At 47.3% G+C, this 21,166-nt stretch overlaps 1 protein-coding gene across 1 annotated transcript; it reads right to left on the bottom strand.

The window, feature by feature from the left end:
- Positions 1–1,027: 1,027 nt before the first annotated feature.
- Positions 1,028–16,416, bottom strand: lgsn (lengsin, lens protein with glutamine synthetase domain). The gene is made up of 4 exons (XM_007894090.2): positions 16,378–16,416; positions 6,864–7,626; positions 4,298–4,476; positions 1,028–2,275 (listed from the first exon to the last, which is right to left on the bottom strand). Exons 1-4 carry the CDS (start codon positions 16,414–16,416, stop codon positions 1,028–1,030), a joined length of 2,229 nt encoding a protein of 742 aa, XP_007892281.2.
- Between the last annotated feature and the right edge of the window lie 4,750 nt (positions 16,417–21,166).

Genomic DNA, 21,166 nt, shown 5'->3' with positions numbered 1-21,166 from the left:
CTCTGCCTTGCCCCTTTCAAGGCTCACCTCAGGACTTTCCTCTTTGACTGTGCCTTTGATCATCCTCCCACCCCCACCCACCTTGCCCTCCATCCCTCTCGAGTCCAACCCTCAGCTCGGATCCTGGACTGCCCAGTCCTTTGGGATGTCCTCCTGATGTGAAGGGAGCTGGATAAATAACAACAAATTGCATTTATATACTTCCTTTCATGTCGAGAGGATGCCCCAATTTGTTGTTGTTGAAATGCAATTTGTTGTTTCATCCACAAAACACAGTCAATCCGCTTTACACTATATTCTGTGAAGTGCTTTGAGAAGCCTCAATGACGTGATAAGGCGCTGTATCAAACGCAAACAATTATTATTGTTGACGCAACCGCAATTTGTTACTGCTGCCGTTAACGCAACGTGTTGCTGTAGTAAATACAATTCGTTGTTGCTCCAACCTCCTAACCCCCACGGCAGCCCGTCTGCTCCCTCCGCGCGCGGCAGACACTGACCGTCCTCACCATCGGCGTCGGGCATTCAGCATCTCTGCCCCCACACTCTGGGACTCCGCTCCGCAATCCCTCCACCTCACCCCCTCTCTCGCCTCCTCCAGGTCCTGTCTAAAGACCTTCCTCTTCGATGGTGCCTTCGGCCTCCCGCCCGCCCCCAGCCCTCCACCCCTCCCGAACCCAACTCGGGTCCCCCCCCAAAAAAAAAAAAAAACACCCCGTTGTCCAGCGCCCCGGGACACACGTGAAGCGCCCGACGCGGGTACAACGTCTCGTTGTTGGCGTTCTGAACGCAAAAGCGTCGGCTTCGCTGCCGTTTGGGTCTTCCGTCGCCCGGAGAATCCTCGACGCTGGCGGTTCCTTACGTCGGGGTTGGGGGGGGGGTTTTTCGCCGCAAACAGTCGTGGTCGGGGGGGGGGGGACCGAAGCGACCGGATGATGATGATGATGATGATGGTGGTGATGATGATGATCTAAATGCAAGTGGTTGTTGTTGTTGTTGTCAGCCCCTCTCCCGCCCCCCCCCCCCGTTAGATGGCGCCCTCCGACCACCCGTTCCCTTCCTCCTCGTCGACCCGCGCCTCGGCCTCGGCCTCCCGCCGCCTGGTGGCCACCAAGTGGCCCACGAAGGCCTCGCCCAGGGCGCTCCGCAGGCAGCCATCCCGCTGCAGGGCTTCCAGGGCCTGCCGGGTGGTGAGGGGGGCCCGCGGGGCCTCGGGGTCCCCCTGGGCGTCGGGGCTGAGCCCCCGCTTCAGGCCGTCCAGCCCGGCGGCCACGGTGGCGGCCAGGACCAGGTAGGGGTCGGCGGCGGCCGAGGGCAGGCGGTTGTCCACGCGGGGGCCGCAGGCGCCGTGGAAGCGCCGGCGGAAGGAGCCGCACGCGGCCGCCGAGCCCCTCCCGCCGCCGCCGCTCGGGCCGCCGCTCCCGCCGCAGCGACCCCTGCAGTCGGCTCCGGGCGCCGCCGCCGCCGCCGCCGCGGTCAGGCAGCGCAGGGCCGCCGCGTGCTCCACCAGTCCCGCCAGCCACTTCCGGCCCGTGTCGGACAGCACCTCCGGGCTCTGAGGGTCCCCGGGCCACTTCCGGCCCGCGTCCGACCAGAAGAGGTTCCGCCGGCCGCCGGCGTCCCACAGGGCGTGCGACAGCGACCCCGCGTTCCTATGGTAACCGCAGGAGGAGGAGAAGATGGCGGCGTAATGGCGCTTCCCCGCCACCTCCTTGACGCCCGACCTGAAGGTGAAGGCGCTGTCGGCCGCCGCGAGGCCGAACTGAGGGCGGAGGGAGATCTCGACGTGGTCTGGGCCCCGGCGGGAGGAGGTGGAGGAGTTATCGGAGGAGGAGGAGGAGGAGGAGAAACTCTCCACGTCCACCCCGGCCTGCAACATGGCGGCCATCAGCTCCTGCAGCCACGACTGCGAGGGCCGGGCGTCGCCCTCCGCGCCGCGCAGGGAGAACTCGTAAGTAAAAGCCGACCTCAGCGCGAAGCCATAATCCCGCAGTTGCCTCAGCTGCACCTTTGCCACCTGCCGAGGAGCCGCGGCCACGGCGCTGCCCGACACCCAGCACTGGTCACACAGCACCCGAGCCGTCCTCTCAAGCCACGGTAACGGCCTGAAGGTGGACAGGTCAGGGATCAGCAAGATGTCAGCACCGTCGTCGTGATACTGACGATGATGATGGTGGTGGTGGTGGTGGTGGTGGGGGTCCGCCTCCTCGTCCTCGACGCTGGTCGTCATCTCCAGGTAACTCCGGGGGATGGCGACACCGTGTAACGCCTTCTCCTGCCAACAGAACAGCAATCACAGTCACATCAAACCATCATCATCGTCGTCGTCGTTATCATCATCATCGTTATCATCATCATCCTCGTCGTCGTTATCGTCATCATCATCATTCCTTGCGTTGGATCACTTCAAAGCGCTTCCCAGCGTACGCTGTCAAGTGGATTGACCGGTGTTTTGTGGGTGAAACGAGGCTAACCGTTCCAGCGGCGTATTAATTAGTGGGCTCGCCGCGCGAGTTTTAGGACCCGGGTTCGGTCCTCTTCCACGTCCCCCGCCTCACCCACTCCGCCATTGGTGGGCGGGCCTTCCGCCACTCTGACCCCCCCCCCCCACCACCCTCTGGAACTCCATCCCCCGCACTCCCTCCGTCTCGCCCCCCCCCCTCCCTCGCCACCTTCAAGACCCATCTCAATCAGGACCCTCCTCGTCGACCGTGCTTTCGATCTCTCTGCTTCTCCCCCCTCCCACACCCCGACCCCCAGCTCGGCTCCGTAACTCTTGTCCGTCCCGCGCCTCGGGACGTCCTCCCGACGTGAAAGGCGCTATACAAATGTAATTTTGTTGTTGTTGTTGTTTTGTTTTGGGCCCCTCTGCCAGAGATGAAAGAATCTTTCAACAATCTAAAATTAGGGTTTTCATCACCAATTAAATTTGGAGCAGAAAAATTGACCGCCATAACTGAGGAATCTCCTCTTGGCACCTCGTTTACACCTTAAGCCTCTGGTAGTCATCCTTGATCACAAGATCGGTTCAGATGAAGAAGGCCCTTTGGGCCATCTGATCTCATCCTTCCAGAATACCCATTCTATAGTCCTCTCATCACTGCATCAAGCTTATTTTTAAATAATTCCTGGCCTCAGCCACCCATTCTGACAACCTATTCCAGTTATCAATTACCATTGTGTTATGAAGCTGACTAGGCTCCAACCATTCTCTCTTTCTCCACCACATTTTTTTTTGGCTTTCTCTACCAGACTCAATTTTATATGGCTATTTAAATATCGTGCCCTTTTCCCACAACTCCACATTCACCGTCCTACACACTCTTCCTGGAGAATCACTTGCCTCCCTCACTCTTAATGAGAGTCTGCCTGCTTGTCAGCCTTCCCATTTCCTCCCTCCACAAGCTGCAGATAATCCAGAAGTCTACAGCCCGTATCCTCTCCCGCACCAAACTCCGTGACCCAATCTCCCCCATTCTCACCCGACTCCATTGGCTCCCTATCCTTCAGAGGATCCAGTTCAAGATCCTGGTCCTCACATACAAAGCCCTCCATGGCCTCGCTCCACCCTACCTCTGCGACCTCCTAACCCTCTACCAACCCGCCCGTTCCCTCTGCTCAGCCGGCTGTGGCCTGCTCCACGTCCCCTGAACCACCCGTCCCACCAATAGCAGGAGAGCCTTCAGCCACTCTGCCCCACAACCTCTGGAATTCCATCCCCCAGTCACTCCGCCTCACCCCCTCCTTAGCCTCCTTCAAGTCCCGCCTCAAAACCCTCCTCTTCAACCATGCCACCCTACTTCCCCTCCCCTCCCTTCTCCCTCCCTGACCCCAGCTCGGGTCTGAAATGCTGTACTCTGTCCAGCGCCTTGGGACATCCTCCTGATATGAAAGGCGCTATACAAATGTAATGTTGTTGTTAATTTCTTTCTGTAATCTATAAAGTTCTGATGTCCAAAATTAAACTTGCTCTTAACCTGAAGACCATTATCTTAAAAATTATACTAACTTATATCGGGAGACTAGAAGCTCCCTTCTCGTTTTTTGAATAGTGACAAAAAGTGCATGTCTCACACAGAACATTGGAAATTTCCTAAATTCAATGTCATTTCTGAGCCAGTTCTTCTGTATTTCATTTTTTTTTAAATCCTACTTACAATAAGTTTCCGAATGGAAACTGAAATGAACAATTTTCCAAAATTCTGCACAAACTTTACATTTTAAGAAAACTATCTTAAGACCAAGGTGGAATTTTGGACACTCACAGTGCGTGTTAGGGGCAAGCAACCTGACGTACCTGGAAAAAGCGAGCTGGGATGGTCTTTGACCTCGATATGCCATGGAGATCTGTTGCTTCGAAACGAATAAACTGTATTTCTTCTCTTGCAATTTGCTGCTTCACATATTCAATATTCGCGTTCGATTGTGGTAAGGAAGGGATTGCATAGTTGCTCATGGTTAAATCTCGTAGATTATCTTAATAAGAAAAATCAAAGAACTGTATTAATGGAAATCCACTTTCCTGATCCTTTAATAAAAAAATTCTTGGTTATTAGTTCCTTGTTTTTTTTTAATCATGTCTTACCCCACACAGACACAGGCACTTCACGTTAGAAGACTGAAAACTTACCAAAAATAGAGGGGAACCAAGAAGCTAATGTTAGTGAGCAACTTAGGAAAATTAACATCAGTAAAGAATTAGTTCAGGGCAAACTGTTGGGATTGAAAAATGACAAATCCCCTGGACCTGATGGCCTGCATCCTCGGGTTTTAAAAGAAGTGGCTGCTGAGATAGTGGATGCCTTGTTTTTCATCTTCCAAAATTCTCTGGATTCTGGAACGGTTCCCATTGATTGGAAGATCGCAAACGTCACACCACTATTTAAGAAGGGTGGGAGAGAAAAGATGGGGAACTGTAGACCAGTCAGTCTGACATCGGTGGTAGAGAAAATTCTAGAACCCTTAATTAGGGAACGTCATAGTGGGGCAGTTAGAAGACCATAACATGATTAGGCAGAGTCAACATGGCTTTACAAAAGGGAAGTCATGCTTAACAAATCTTTCAGAGTTCTTTGAGGATGTAACTAGCAGGTTAGATAAGGGAGAACGAGTAGATGTAGTGTATTTAGATTTTCTGAAGGCATTCGACAAGGTGCCACATAAAAGGCTGCTACACAATATTAGGGCCCATGGAATTAAAGGCAATATATTAGCATGGATCGACAAGTGGCTAAGAAAACAGAGTAAGGATAAACGGGTCCTTCTCAGATTGGCAAGTTGTGACTAGTGGATTGCCACAAGGATCAGTGCTTGGGCCTCAACTATTTACAATCCATATCAATGATCTTGACGAGGATATAGAACTTCAAATATATAAATTTGCGGATGATCCTAAGCTAGGTGAGCGAGTAAGTTCTGAGGATAACACAAAAAGATTGCAAAGGGATATAGATAGGCTAGGTGAGTGGGCAAGAAGGTGACAGGTGGAATATAATGTGGGGAAGTGTGAAGTTATTCACCCAGGCAATAAAAACAGAAAAGCAGATTATTTTCTAGAGGGGGAGAGACTAGATAGTGTTACTGTTCAGAGGGATTTGGGTGTCCTTGTACACTAGTCACAGAAAGTTAATATGCAGTACAGCAAGCAACTAGGAAGGCCAATTTGGTATTTATTGCAGAAGTGTTAGAATACAAGAGTAGGGAAGTCTTGCTGCAACTGTATAGGGCCTTGGTGAGACCGCACCTAGCGTATTGTGTGCAGTTTTGGTCTCCTTATTTAAAAAAGGGCATACTCGCCTTAGAGGGGGTGCAGCGTAGATTCACTAGGTTAGTTCCTGGGATGAGGGACTTGACCTATGAGGATAAGTTGAGTAAACTAGGCCTGTATTCTCTAGAATATAGAAGAATTAGGTGTGATCTTATAGAAATGTATAAGATTCTTATGTGGCTTGACAGAATAAACAGTGTGAGACTGTTCCCCTGTGGAGAATCTGTAACCAGGGGTCACACTCTTAAAATTAAGGGTTAGCCTTTTTGAGCAGAGTTGAGGAAATATTTCTTCACTCAGAAGGTGAATTTATGAAATTCTCTATCCCAGAAGGCTGTAGATGCTCAGTCCTTTGAGACGTCTCGAAGACATGATAAGGTACTTTATCAGATGCAAGGATTATTATTATTTACCATCAGCAGCCAAAATAAAATAATTTACAAAGAGTGTAGTTGAAACATGGAGTTCTCTTAAACCTCTAATACCCAAGTATCCTCTCTCTCTCTCTCCCTCTCTCTCTTTTAAACATTCCTATTCATTCCGCTTCTACAGCTTTCTGGGGCAGTGTTCCTTCCACATTTTTCCACATGTGTGAAGTTGTGCTTCCTGACAGTTCTAATTCCCTTGCGATTATAACATTGCATCTCCTTTTCAATACATCCCTCTACCAGGGGAAGAGGCCTCTATTTAACTTTAAATAGTTTCATTATTTTAAATATAAAGTTCCAATTGGATACATGTAGGGGAAAGGAATATATACACGAGGGAGAAGGGAACAGAGGGTTATAGGTGAGGAGAATAGGAAGGGTGGAGAATAAAAACACTGGCACAGGCTTGTTGGACTTAACGGTATGTTTCCCTGCTCTATCACTCCATATAATACCATGTAATTGAATGGAATCCATCGTCGTTTGGTGATGCAGGAAGGGTGTTGAGGCCAGGATACTGCGACTCATCTAAAAAGCAGCTTATGCTGTAATAGGGGAAGGTGGGGGAGGGCAAACTGGAGGGTAGGTGTTCTGAAGGGATGAGATCAGGTGGGTCAAGAGCCTTCTTGGCGTAAGGGAAATGACGAGGACTTGGGTCGAGTACTAACCGGCTAAGTTTGAACTCCAGGAGGGTGCGTGGTTTCCCGCTAGCCCGGCATCACCAGGGCTGTGGAACGTCGATGCCTTTAAGCCCAATGGTTTGGCTTTGATAATTTCTGGTTTCTCCACATTCAGGGCAGCTAACGCACGTCTTGGCTGCTGATCCCAGAGAGACCCCACTCTCTGCTGTCGGGTGGTTGAACACAGGGAGTCCTCGGGACGTGCTGTCGGGGGAGCGGGGTGTCTGTCGGCCCCCTCTGTGGGCTTCCCCTCTGCTTTTTGAACATGTGGAGCGCTGGGCTTGCTGCTCTCCCTCTGTCTGCTGGTGATCAGCGGGCTCTGCTTCAGAAGGGTTTTTAACTCTTCCAAAGTCTCTTTGGAAATCGCAGCCCCCGAAACAACTATATCCTGTTTCTTCCCTTGGTTATTGTCTTCTCCAGTGTCTTGTCTCAGGCCTTTTTCTGACACTACGTTTCCCACAAATTTCTCTTCTTTCCATGGATTCTCTTCTTCCTGCTGGTTCCTTTTCCCATCTTCTCCCTGCACATCTCTCACTGCGTGGTGGATTGATTTGTGAGGCTGTGGCCACATGACTATTGAATGGTATGGTCTGTGAAGGTTAGAATGACGAACAGAGCTTGACTGGTAGTTTTTGTTGACTCTTTCCCATTCCAGAGGTGCCATGTATTTCCCACTAACTTTGATCCCCCTTTTTCTTCTGAAGCCGGATATCCCACTGCCATCCATTTCATCCTTCCCATCACGCTCTTCCTATCAATAAAGCATTGCAGCACGTTATTAATTATTAAAGGGAATCCATTAACACAAACCAAAGAAAGAAATCGCATTTTGCTACAGTGCCCCTAATCAGCCAAACATCTTAAACAGCTTTGCAACAATCATTATCAAGTGCAGAGTCTGATATCGTGGGCAAATGCAACAGGCATTTTATTTTTGGTCAGCCAGGTGTTTGACACATGCGGAAACCCATCACTGTGCTTAAGAACATCCAAACCAAATGTGAGGAGTTCCACATATGTATGTCACCAACTCAAAAAAACTTCCCTGTGTCTGGAATGGAATGCGTACTCTCTCCCATGAAGGAGGCACCCTGCTGACTATAATTCCGACAAGTATTAGGCGCAGGTTGGCGAGAGGTGGTTGAGATCCATGCAATGCCATCCCACAAGGTATAACAAGGTGCAATAACAAGGTGTGATAGCTGGTGTCACCACACATGCACACAACCAATTGGATTGTTCGCTGGGTGACTTCTAGCATTTTTTACCCACAACTAAAAGAAAAATTGCTGACTTCCAGGTCGTCAGGTTGTGGTTTTGATCACTTCCTACTTTATACATGAGCAACAAGGCCGGAAGTGACATCAACAGTGATCTACTGACCCAGAAGTCAGCCTTTTTAGCAATGAAAGCTGGTCGTCATGTGGGAAGTGAGCACTGAATAAGGCCCACAACACAATAATAATAATAATAATAATAGTCCTTGCATTTGATATAGCGCTTTTCACGTCTTTTAGACGTCTCAAAGCGCTTCACAGAATATACTGTAAAGTAATTGACTGTATATTTGTGGACGAAGCACGGGAGCCAATTGCGCACAGCAGTGTCCCACAAACAGTCGTGGATTGAAGTGACCCATTTATTATTTTTCGCTTTTGGAGGGATTATTATCAGGCGTGTGGAGTAAGGAAACTTGCCCAAGGTTTCACCCTTATTAAGTGAATCTGCGTTATAAAAAGCATTTAATAACAGAGCTATGTAAATAGAATAAAACTAGAGCAAGGTGGAATTTGTCCAAAACGTCTGCATCTGACCGCTCCAATAGTGCCACCTGCTGGCGTTCCAATGGACTTCTCTCAGTGCTGCAGGACATTTCAGTATCCAAATTTTTACATTGATTCGGCAAAGAAATAGGCCATTCGACGTAACTAGCCGTGACACTGTTTGTCCTCCACGTAAGCCTCCACTCTTCTCCTCTCTTATACCCCTCTATTCTATCTATTCCCTTCTAAACTATCCTTTCTACCCCCATATCTGTGCCATGACCCGCTCTGCCTTCCCCCACCTCCGCAACATCGCCCGGCTCCGCCGCTGTCTCAAACCGCAGGCCGCCGAAACCCTCATACACGCCTTCATTACATCGAGGCTCGATTATGCAAACTCCTCGCTTGTAGGCCTCCGCAACTCCTCCCTCCATAGGCTGCAGATCATCCAGAACTTCTGCAGCCTGTGTCCACTCCTGCACTAGGCTCGGTGACCCTATCACCCCCAACCTCTCCTGAATCCACTGACTTCCCATCACTCAAAGGATACTGTTCAAGATCCTGGTCCTCACCTTCAAAGCCCTCCATGGACTTGTTCCCCCCCTACCTCTGCAATCTCCTAACCTCCTGCCGTCCTGCTCGTTCCCTCCACTCAGCAGGCGAGGTCCCCTGCCTTGCTCGCCCCACTATTTGCGGTGGGGGGGGGCTTTTGCCTCTTGGCCCCCACCCTCTGGAACACCATCCCCCAGTCCCTCCGCCTCATCCCCTCCCTCCTGTAGCTCAAGCGAGAGACCTGAGTTCAATTCCAGGCAGGGCGAAACCTTGGGCAAGTTTCCTTACTCCACACGCCTAATAATAATCCCTCCAAAACCAAAACCAATAATAAATTGGTCATTTTCAATCTACGACTGTTGCTGTGCGCAATTGGCTGAAGCGTTCGCCCACAAATATACAGTCAATTCACTTTACAGTATATTCTGTGAAGCGCTTTGGGATATCTAGAAGACGTGAAAAGCGCTATATCAAATGAAAGGTTTATTATTCTTATTATTATTGCCTCCTTCAAGACCCATCTCAAGATCCTCCTCTTCGACCGTGCCTTCGATCATTCCGATTTCCCCACTGCCCTCCACCCTCCCCGATCCCGACCCCCAGTTCAGGTCCAAAACTTTGTCCTGCTCCTGGGACATCCTCCCAATTGTTTCGCTTTTCCACATGTATGCGCCAAGTTTCCTTCTTAAACATTTTAATAGTTTTTCCTTCAACCACAGCTTCTGGTAGTAAGGGTGAAATTACTCACAACAATGCCCCATAAACAGTCATGAATAAGTGACCAATTTTATTTGGGAGATTGTTGGCCAAGACACCAGGACAAACTTCCTTCTCTTTTCAGATAGTGCTGTGGGATCTTTTAACATCCACCTGAACAAGACAGGACCTCGGTTTTACATCTCATCTGAGGCACAGTACCTCCAACTCTGCAACATTCCCGCAGCACTGTATCAGAACCCACAACACTATTCAAAAAGAAAATGAAGTTTTTCCTAGTGGTGTCCAGGCCAACAATCCTCATGTAACATTGGTCATTCACTTCATGAGTGTCTGACACTGAAACATTTCAAAGCGCTTCACAGGAAAATTGTTGTCAAGTGTAGAGTGACTATTTCTCGGCTTCACTGTTCAAATGACAACTGAAGTGGTGAATAACTGATGGGATTGTGTGCTTATTATTAGACAATACAAACTTACATGTATATAATGCCTTTCACATCAGGAGAACGTCCCAAGATGCTTGATAGTTTGACACCTGAGCTGGGGGTGTGGACCGAGGGAGTTTGAGTGGGAGAAAATGACGAAAAGTGCAGTCAAAGCGACTTGAAACTGATCTTGATAGAGGGAGATAGTGACAGTGCTGGAGTGTCAGCTTAGACGAAATGAGTTCCAAGTCGTGATGTGGATTGAAGCCATAACCTTCTGACTCAGGGAGGACTATCAATGGAGCCAGGCTGACACACAGGCTGATATTGTAAGTTGGTCGTTCAATTCATAGTTGTTTGCGGGACATTGTTGTATTGCTGTACACTAATTGACTGCCACGTTTGCCCACATAAAAAACATTAATTCCACTTCACAGTAAATCCTGTGGAGGGTTTTAGAATGCCCTCCTAAAGTAAAAGGCACTGTGACAAATTTCATTAATTATTCATTTATTATTTATATATTTATTACAACATTGAAATATTCCAAGTGCATCACAGGGAGTTGTTGTCAAGTGTTTATTTGTAGACAAAGCACAACAGCCAACTTTTGTTGCGTGCAAATTAGCTTCCACAAACACAATGACTAATGCATTAAATACCGGCCAGAACAGCAGGAGAAATGTCCTTCTCCATTGAATTGCGGAAAATGGTGTCCTGACCCGTCACCGCAAGGATAACACCTCTAACTGCAGCTCTTCTCCTGAATGCTTACATGGGAGCATCAGACTGGATTGTGAGCAAAATGTCCAATGAAAGGCTTAAACCGAGAGCCTTTTTGACCCAGAGGCAAGAGCACTTCCAACCGAATCAAACTAACACAAATCAATGGGATGAAAAATGCACTGAATTATCACACTGGCACAAGGCATTTTTTACCCCAATGTGAAACTTACTGCTAAAGCTTTCGAGGCTAACAAGGCTAACTTTATTAGCAGTGAGTCTGAACCAGAACTTGTTTTCTTCCACACGCTGCCTTGTTCGCCCATTAATAAATGTCAGCTATTTAATGAAATTATTAATTATACTTCTATGAAATGAAAGCTGAAGAAGTAATAAAGATTCCACCCTCATCCATTCTTGTAAACTGGCAACTTTTAAAGGCCACTTTGTCTGCCACTGAATGTAATGTTCCCAAAATGTTCAATATAATTATTTATTATAAATAATTATTATTTAGATGCTGTTGAGAAATGCAAATCATGTTTATTAACCCTAGTACCATTGGGGTTAATAACAATTAATACAACAATGACAACAACTTACCATTGTACAGCACTCTTTACGTAGGATAGTGCCTCGGAGCATTGCGCAGTGTTGGACATCGAGCAAGGAAGGGGAGAGGAAGACGACCATAAAAGTACTCGAAGAGGTAGGTCTTAAAGTGAAATTTAATCCGGGAGGAAGGCCATTACAACAACAACAAGATTCCATTTATAGAGCGCCTTTCACGTCGGGAGGACATCCCAAGGCGCTGTCTAGTTGGGTCAGGACCCGAGCAGGGGAGAAATGGTCAGGGTGAGGGGAGGGAAGGGAGGGGGCGAGGAGGGGGTAGAGAGTCGAGAGGGGAGCTGAAGGCTCGGTCAAAGAGAAAGGTCTTGAGACCGGCCTTGAAGGAGGAAAGGGAGGAGGCGGCGAAGGCACTGGGGGATAGAGTTCCAAAGCCTAGGGGCTGAGAGGCTGAAGGCCCGGCCACCGATGGTAGGGCGGTTGGGGCGGGGGATGTGGAGCAGACCGGAGCCAGAGGAACGGAGGGTACGGGCAGGTAGGTAGGGGGATAGTAGGTCAGAGAGGTAGGAGGGAGCGAGGCCGTGAATGGCCTTGTAGGTGAGGATGAGGATCTTGAAATCGATCCTCTGGGGGATGGGGAGCCAGTGGAGGCGAGCGAGGGTGGGAGTGATGTGGTCGCGGTGTCTGGTGCGGGACAGTACATGAGATGCAGAGTTCTGAATGACCTGCAGTTTGTGGAGGGAGGTGCCGGGAAGGCCGGCGAGGAGAGAGTTCCCATAGTCCAGCCTTGAGCTGATAAAGGCGTGGACCAGAGTTTCAGCAGCGTGAGGGGTGAGGTAGTGCCATAGTCTGGCGATATTCCGGAGGTGATGGAAGGCGGTGCCAGTTGTGGTGCGGATATGAGGGAGAAAAGACAGCTCAGGGTCGAACAGAACCCCGAGGTTCCTGACTGGCTTTGAGAGGTGGAGAGTGCAGCCTTGGATGCTGATGCTGTCAGCACCTGAGGTGCGGAGGCGCTGACGCGAGCCAATCAGGAGGGCCTCAGTTTTGCGCACGTTGAGCTGAAGAAAGTTGTCTCTCGTCCAGGACTCGATGTCGGACAGGCAGCTGTCAGGACATCGGTGGTCGTGGAGTTGAGAGTAGAGGAGGAAAGGTAGAGTTGGGTGTCATCCACATACATGTGGAAGTTAACCCCATGTCTGCGGATGATGTCACCACAGGGGGAGCATATAGAGGGTGAAGAGGAGGGGACCAAGGACAGAACCCTGAGGGACACCGCACAAGATAGTGCGGGGGCCGGAGGAAAAACCATTCGTGGAAACATAGTGAAGACGGTGGGAGAGGTACGACCTAAACCAATCAAGGACAGTGCCTTGAAGGTTGAGGTGGGAGGACAAGCGGTGGAGGAGGATAGCATAGTCGACCGTATCGAATCCTGCCGATAGGTCGAGGAGGACGAGGAGGCAGAGGGAGCCCTGGTCACAGATGGTCAGGATGTCATTGGTGACCTTGACCAGGGCAGTTTCTGTGCTATGGGCAGCACGGAAACCCGACTGAAGGGGTTCGAATAGTGAATGGGTGGAGAGGAAAGAGCGCAGCTGGGAGGCGACAACTCGTTCCAGGACCTTGGACAGAAAGGTTGGCGATGGGCCGGTAGCTTGATAGCTGCGACGCATCAAGGGAGGGTTTTTTCAAGGTGGGAGTGATGGTGGCAGTTTTTAAGTTTTATTATGCAAATGACAAAGTTTTTTTTTGTACTTTATTGCTGCTTTCAACATTCTTAAATATAATCTTGCTATTGCATATCTCTTGTTACAAACAAACCCTTTCATTAGCTCTATTAGAGAAGGAGCTCAAAGGAATGACAAGGATAGAATGATAGATTTTTCAGCACAGAAGGAGGCTGTTCGGTCCATTGCCACAGATCAGTTTAGATGAAGAAGCCCATTTGATTTCATCCTTCCACCTCAACGTCAACCCATCACAGCATCAAGCAGTTTCTCAAATGAATCCGAGTGTCCTGGCCTCAGCCACCCTTCCTGGTAACCTGATTCTAATCATTAATTACCCTCTTATTAAATAAATAATCTCTGGTGTTCTCCCTGAAATGCAACCATTTTGTCCCACTCCCTTGCCCTTTCCCCTTTTAATATTTTTATCAAATGTTTATCTAATTCCCTTTTTAAAAGCTATCCCAGATTCTGCTTCAACCAACGTTTCTGGGAGGGGATTTGCTCGATTCAAATAAATCTCTCCATTTCTCTTTGTAAATAAACCTCTCTCTTTGTGTTTGTGTGCTGGCAACATCTGTCAATAAGGTTCAACTGTCACTATGATGTATGTTGTGAACCAGTATTATGATAAATAATAATAAATAATCCTTGCATTTGGTATAGTGTCGTATCCAACCCTACAATGTAGACTGACATTGTAAACACTTTGCTTCATGCAACCGGCAAAAGAAAAAAATTCAGTTGTGCATGTGTGTGAACTTACAAAGTAAGTCACAATCCTAGTAACCTTGTGACTTTGTAGGTGCACAAAACTGGCTTTCTATGTTCAGTTATCTATTATGTCCACTTCTATTCATTATCATGATAGAATCCCAATCCCAAGCCATGCTGACACCTAAAAGCCAATACAAACAGTGAGGGGATGCTTATCTTTTTATGATGGGCAGCCACTGTGAAGCTTAGATTGCTGGCAGGACTAGGAAAGGTAGAGCGAGTGCTATCCTCTGAGCCCATTGGGTCAACTCAGTTGGTAGTACTCTCACTTCTGAGTCAGAAGGTTGTAGATTCAGGCCCCACGATGGGTCTTGGAATTCATATAGTCTATGCTGTTAATCCAATGTATTGCTGGGGATTGTTGTATTGTCGCAGATGCTGTCCTTCAGATGAGACTCATAGCCTCATAGAAATTAAGCTTAGGTTCATCAAGGTGGATGTTAAAGATCTCAAGGCACTACTCGAAAAGAGAAGGGAGTTTATCCCAGTGTTCTGACTAACAATTCCCCAAATAAAATTGGTCATTCACTCCATGACTGTTTGTGGGACATTGCTCGATGCAAAATACTGTCACTACATTTTATAGTATATCCTAGGAAGCGCTTTGAGACACCCTACCAATGAGATAAGGCGCTACATCAAATGCAAAGATTATTATTATATAAATTCCTACTTTTTGGGCCATCAAAAAGGTACATTTCACCTCTCTTTGGAAGATCGAGCATAGAGAATGAATATTAAACAAAAACAGGTTACAGGTCATTGCAGAGGCAAGAATTTGCTGGGAAAAAAATGTTCACACCGAGATAATCAAGGTGACATCTCCATTGATCTCAATCTCAAAGATGAAAAAATCCACAAACCTGAAGGGGTGTACTGCCACCTAGTGTGAGTTGGTGTTGAGCACCAAACTATCACAATTTCTATTTTGAAAATTACAAATACTGCATTAACAATACTCACATTTGATAAAGCGACTTATCACGTCATAGAGACATCTCAAAGCGCTTCACAGGATATATTGCGAAGTGAAGTGACTCTATATTTGTAGCTGAACACGGCAGCCCAGTTGCGCACAGCACAAACAGCCATGAAAGGAACGAGCAATTCTTTTGTATCTGAGCGAATTATTGCCCACCACACCTAGAGAATCCCCACTCTCTTTTTGAATAGTGTTGACACCCAGAACCTCTGGAACACTCTTCCTCTATCCCTCCGCATTTCCCCTTCCTTCCCCATCTTTAGGTCACAACTGAAGACCTTCCTATTTGACCGTTTGGCATCGTGCTCCACCACTGTTCAAGCGCTCTAGTACGCTACCCTTCATGAGGGGCGCTATATAAATGCACGTTGTTGTGTTGTGGAATCTTTAACAACAACCACCTGAATAGGCAGATGGAACACACAACCTTCTGACTCAGAGGCAAGAGTGCTACCGACTGAGGCAAGCTGACGCAGATGAATGGCTAGATATAATTCTCTGAGATGAGGAGGAATTGTGACCAAGGCACCAGAACTGCCTGCTCTTTGAAATAGCATCATTAATGTCCACAAGAGTTTAAGGAGTTCAGCTCAGCATCTCATCTGAAACTTGTTTCATCTCATCACCTGTCCATTCCCTCCACTCTGCTCCATGTCCCCCGCACTGCCCACCCGATCATCGGTGGCCGGCTGTTCAGCCTTTCTGCCCCCACTCTTTGGAACTCTGTCCCACAGTCCCTTCACCTCGCCCCGTCCCTTGCCTCCTTCAAGGCCCATCTCAAGACCCTCCTCTTCGACCACCCTTTGGGTCACGCTCCTACCACTACCCTCCCTGCCCTCCACCCCTCCTGATCCCAACCCCCAGCTTGAGTCCAAATGCTTGCCTGTCCAGCACCTTGGGACATCCATCCCGTGAAAGGCGCTATAGAAATGTAATTTGTTGTTGTTGTTGAAAGGTAGCATCTCTGACAATGCAGCACTCCCTCAATACTGGGTCCCCACCAGTGCCAGTCTACATTCTGAACTTAAGTGTTGCTTGAACAAGAGGCTTGAACACACAACCCTCTGACCAAGAGCCAAGAGTGACATCAGCAGACCCAATCTATCTCTCAGTCTAATTAGAATTGTTCCTTTACATTTTACTTTTAACAGCTTTGTTGTTTTCAATTCCACAAAGAACCCGTCACCCGAATTTGAACCCCAAACACTGATCTCCGGGCTTTTCAGCAAGCAGTGTCACACAGAGAGCTGCCTTATCTCTTACCGTTAGAGGAAGCTCTTCCTTTTCTTCCATTCCTTGCATCTCTCCTGCTTTAAGTCACCATCCAGAATAAGGTAATTTGGGCAGGATTATCAGAAGAATATATGTGATGTGTAGAATATTTATAGAAGAGCGGACAATGGCGACGAGAGAGAAAGTTCTGTGTGGGTTGTTTTTTGTTTCAGTGTTTGCCTTTACTGCGGGCAGTGTGATGATGACAGAACAGTATCAGAAAGGGAGCTCGTCCCTCACCCAATGCACGCTTGTATCTAAAGGCAGAACAATAGGATTGACACGCGCACTTCTCTAACTGACTCAGCATTGGAAGGGGCACCAGAGTTCTGCACTGTTCCACAGGCTCATGTATAGTGGGTTCGCACCTTTGCTTTATTGTGGAGGAACGGTGTGAGCTGAAGGGAAACCTGCCTTTTCCTTTTGTGGAGTCCCGTAGTGCAGTGGTTAACACCCTCGCCTCGCAAGCGAGAGGGCACAGATTTGATTCCCGAGCAGGGCGATTGGAGCATCCCTTTCCGGAGGTAATCCTACAAAAAAAATTTGATCACTCAATCCAGGAATGTTTGTGAGACATTGCTGTGCCCACAAAATGCACAGTTGATCCAATTTACAGTATATTCTATGAAGCACTTTGAGATGTATCAACGACCTAATAAAGGCAAGTATTATTATTATTATTTCTGAAACGTACAGCGACAAGTAAATCAAAGGGAGTTTCCCATCGTAAAAGCATAATATTCCTTGCATTCAATATAGAACCTTTTGTGTTGGGAGGACATCTCAAAGTGCTTCACAGGATTTACTGTAGAGTGACTGGATTTTTTGTGGACGAATGCAGCAGCCAATTTGTGCACAGCAATATCCCACAAAGAGAGGAACATTGCTGTGCTCACAAAATGCAGTCACTCCACTTTACAGTAAATCCTGTGAAGTGCTTTCAGGCGTCTCGACAATGTGAAAGATGCTATATCAAATGCAAAGATTATTATTATTTTATTATCAATAATAACAAAGAGTGATAAGGCAGATATCAGTGGCTCAATTGCCTCCCTATAGAATCATAGAAATTTACAGCACAGAAGAAGATAATTCAGCGCATCGTGTCCTTACTGACTCCCTCAAGAGCAATCCTTTCAGTTCCATTTGCCTACGTTTTCCCCATACACCTGTAGCTAACAGTTTTTAAGGCTTTTTAAGGTCCTGTGCCTAAAATATCTATTTTTCTGAACTTTCGTCATGAATTGGACTGAGACAGATAATATTCAGGGATTCGAAATTAAAAAAATTCGCACAATTGCGGTGGGAACCGTCTTTACTGTAGAATAGAATAGAACAGAGGGAGGTGTGACATGACCTCAGATCTGGCTGAACTGCACGGGTTGCTGTTTTTCAGCTGTATTTACCTGATATGCCCAGCAGGTGATGGTGTTCTACAAATCACCACAGGGGCTATTGGAGAAGTCAGTGCTGAAGCTTTGAGTGTAACACGGCACAAAGTAATTTTGGAATAAAGTAGTTTCCAATTAGATGCAATGCGGCTGTGAGTTATTATGCCCTCGAGTCTGTTCTCATGCGGTGTGGTGTCAACGAGTTCATGCTATAGGGTAGCTAGATCGTTTGGCAGATTTATAGGAACATAGGAACAGGGCGAGGCCATTCAGTCCCTCAAGCCTGTCTCGCCATTCTATTAGATCAACAACCAACAACAAGATTACATTTGTATAGCGCCTTTAACGTCGCGAGGATGTCCCAAGGCCCTGATCATGGCTGATCTGTACCTCAACTCCATTTACTCACCTTTGCTCCATATTCCTTGATATCCTGAATTTACATGTAAATAAATTGTGTTTATAAACGTAAACACGTTGAATGAGTGTGAGAGGAGAGAACGAGTGATTGATGGTCTTATGTGAGAGAAGAGAGTGAGTGAGTGAGTGAGTGAATGAGTGTGAGAGGCGTTAGTGAGAGGAGTGAGTGTGAGAAAGAGTGAATGTGAAAGGAGAGAGTGAGTGAGGGAGGGAGGGAGGGAGAGGGAGGGAGTGTGTGCGTGTATGCGAGAGGAGAGAGTGAGCGAGCAAGTGAGGAGACAATACATAAGAACATAAGAAATACTAGACGAAAAAAGACCAAGGTCCAACTGGTTCTCCTTCCACCTTCCTGGTGGTCACATGCACATATGTCCCAAACTCCCTATGTACTTTATCCCATAATGTTATTTCCTAAAAGAAAACTATTTAATCTGTGGTTGAAAGAATCAACACTTCTTGCTTCAACCGTCTCCCTCGGGAGCCTGTTCCACATGTGACCATCCGCAGGCATGGGATTCACTTCTATGTGACACGCACCACAGCTGTTCTGATAGACTGCCTGTCAGACGTCAAGCTCTGGATACATCTAATTTCTCCAACTTTAGCAAAACTGAAGCTATTCTGCTCTCTCCCATCAGCACCTTCTTACCTCTGGCACCGACGCTCTCAACTGCTCACTCCGGCTCACCGAGTCAGTGCAAAATCTCAGCGTTCTCACCTCTCCTTTAAAATTGTCATTATAACCGCTTTTAAAAATTGTGGTCCCTCAATCCACGACTGTTTGTGGGACATTGCTGTGCATAATTGACTGTACGTTTCTGCCCACAAAATATTCAGTCAATTCATTTGACAGTATAATCTGTGAAGCACTTTGCGACATCTCAATGACATGATAAGATGCTACATCAAATGCAAGGATTATTATTATTATTGTCTGATCCTTGGTCAAGTTTGCTTTCCTCATCTCTGCAAAATTGAAGTGCTTGAGACGTGAATGACACTACATCAAATGTAAGGATATTATTTCAGGAGAATGTCTCAAAGCACTTCATAGGATATACAATAAAGTGCAGTGACTGTGTATTTTGCAGACAAACACACCAGTCATTTTGCACACAGCGCAGTCCCACAAACAGTCATGAAGTGAATGACAAATTTTATCTGGAGGAATTGTTGGCCAGGACACCAGGAGAAACTCCCTTTCCTTTTCGAACAGTGCCAAGAGATTTTTAACATCCATCATGTCTCTAGTCTCTTGTCTAAGCTCCCCGCTGACTGACCTTGGGACACTCTGCCTCACCTCAACCATGGTGACTGGGACACTGCTGTGCACAATTGGCTGCTGCGTTTCATCCACAAAATATACAGTCAATTCACTTTCCAGTATATTCTGTGAAGCGCTTTGAGACGTCTCATTGACACAATAAGGCGCAAATGCAAGGATTACTGTTATTATTAATATTATCAGTTGGGAGTGATAGGAGAGAAATGACTGACATCTGTTAGCAGTGGAGGGATATAGGGATCAGTGTGTGTGAGTGTTTGGCAGGGGCTGGCGGGGGAATCCAGAAGGCAACGGCTTATTAAGCAGATTAATGCTGGTAGCTGTGATTGTTGATTTGACGCTGCGAATTGGTCTTTTCTGAATTGAGCACATTGTGTGTGAGGTGTAAAGGAGTTTAACAGCTGATGGTAGTGGCAGCTCTCCGTGTGGGCAATGCTCCCTGGTGGGTTATTGTTCCCTCGGCGCTGTGTTTACTCACAGCTTCGTACTGTGACAGTGCAGGTCTTCAGCATGTCAACGGCTAAAACTCTCCCCAAATAACAGCAGGTCAACGAGGAGACCCCAGCTTGGCAGAAAGCCAACAAACAATGACTTTCATTTATATACCACCCTTCACATCCCGACCTCTCCAAACCACCATTGGTTGCCATGCTTTCAGGCACTATAAATCTGACTCATTGCCTCAATCCCTCCACCTCATCCCCACTTTGTCTATTTTTAAATCCCACTTTAAGGCCGACTTCTTCAACTGTGCCATGGGTCACCTCCCCTTCCCTTCTCTCTCTTGCCTGGTGTCAAAACCCACCACTGTCCTACATTCCGATACATATTCTGCATGAAGGTTGTTGTATAAATGCGAGTTGTTCTTGTTGTCCAAATAAGATAACATGTCCAATAATAGGGTTGGACACTGAGCCAGAGAGAAGGGAGAAGTGATCTAAGTTCTCCTTTCGCTGTTTTTCTGACTATCTTTATAAGCTTCACAGAATATATTGTAAAGTGGATTGACTGTGTAGTTTGTGGGCGAAATATAGCAGCCAATTACGCGCAGTAGTGTACCATAATCGTGGACTGAGTGAGCACATTTTTTGGGGGAAGGATATTATCCCTGAAAAACGATCTGCCAATCAACTAACAACCAGGTTCCTACTTACTGCTTGAAAACAGAGGCGTGTCGAGTAAGGAAACTTACCTAAGGTTTCTCCCCACCCGGAATCAAGCCCGGGTCCTATCGCTTGCGAGGCGAGCACGCTAACCACTACACTACAGGAATCCACAATGTGCTCAAGAAGCCGCACGTTTGATATCACAGGGCAGAAAAGCCTATTAAAATGAATGGGTTTTACAGGCCAGCCTTTCAATACAACGCTCTAATGATTGGCTCGTCTCATTTATACCTGACTTTCATCCCACTTACTCGCATGTTTCAGTTCTGCATTTCTGATAAAGTGGATTCATTGTAAATCAGATTGCGTGTAGCTGGATTCAGCAGACTAGCTTTGTCTCTTGCTCAGACGGCACATTCTGCTTTCTATTAATTAACAATCTTCGGCTCTTTAAAGTATCCCAAAGATTCCCATTTTCTGCACGATATGACAGTAATTGACCCAGCTGCGAAATGCTGAAATAACCCAGACATTATCTCCCACAACATTGAGCCGAAACAAAGCCAACCCAATTAATG

Source organism: Callorhinchus milii, unplaced genomic scaffold, assembly GCF_018977255.1.
Source record: "Callorhinchus milii isolate IMCB2004 unplaced genomic scaffold, IMCB_Cmil_1.0 Scaffold3, whole genome shotgun sequence".
Classification (NCBI taxonomy): domain Eukaryota; kingdom Metazoa; phylum Chordata; class Chondrichthyes; order Chimaeriformes; family Callorhinchidae; genus Callorhinchus; species Callorhinchus milii.
The sequence above is the reverse complement of the archived record's forward strand: the minus strand, read 5'-3'. Positions and strand labels throughout refer to the sequence as shown.

Bases quoted from the DNA above. Each gene is read 5' to 3' on its own strand.
- lgsn (XM_007894090.2), bottom strand. From the start codon at position 16,416: ATGCAAGGAATGGAAGAAAAGGAAGAGCTTCCTCTAACG. The intron at 7,627-16,377 runs GTAAGAGATAAG...CTTTATTGATAG, and splicing joins AGGAAGAGCTTCCTCTAACG to GAAGAGCGTGATGGGAAGGA. The intron at 4,477-6,863 runs GTTAGTACTCGA...TTTCTTATTAAG, and splicing joins CTGGAGTTCAAACTTAGCCG to ATAATCTACGAGATTTAACC.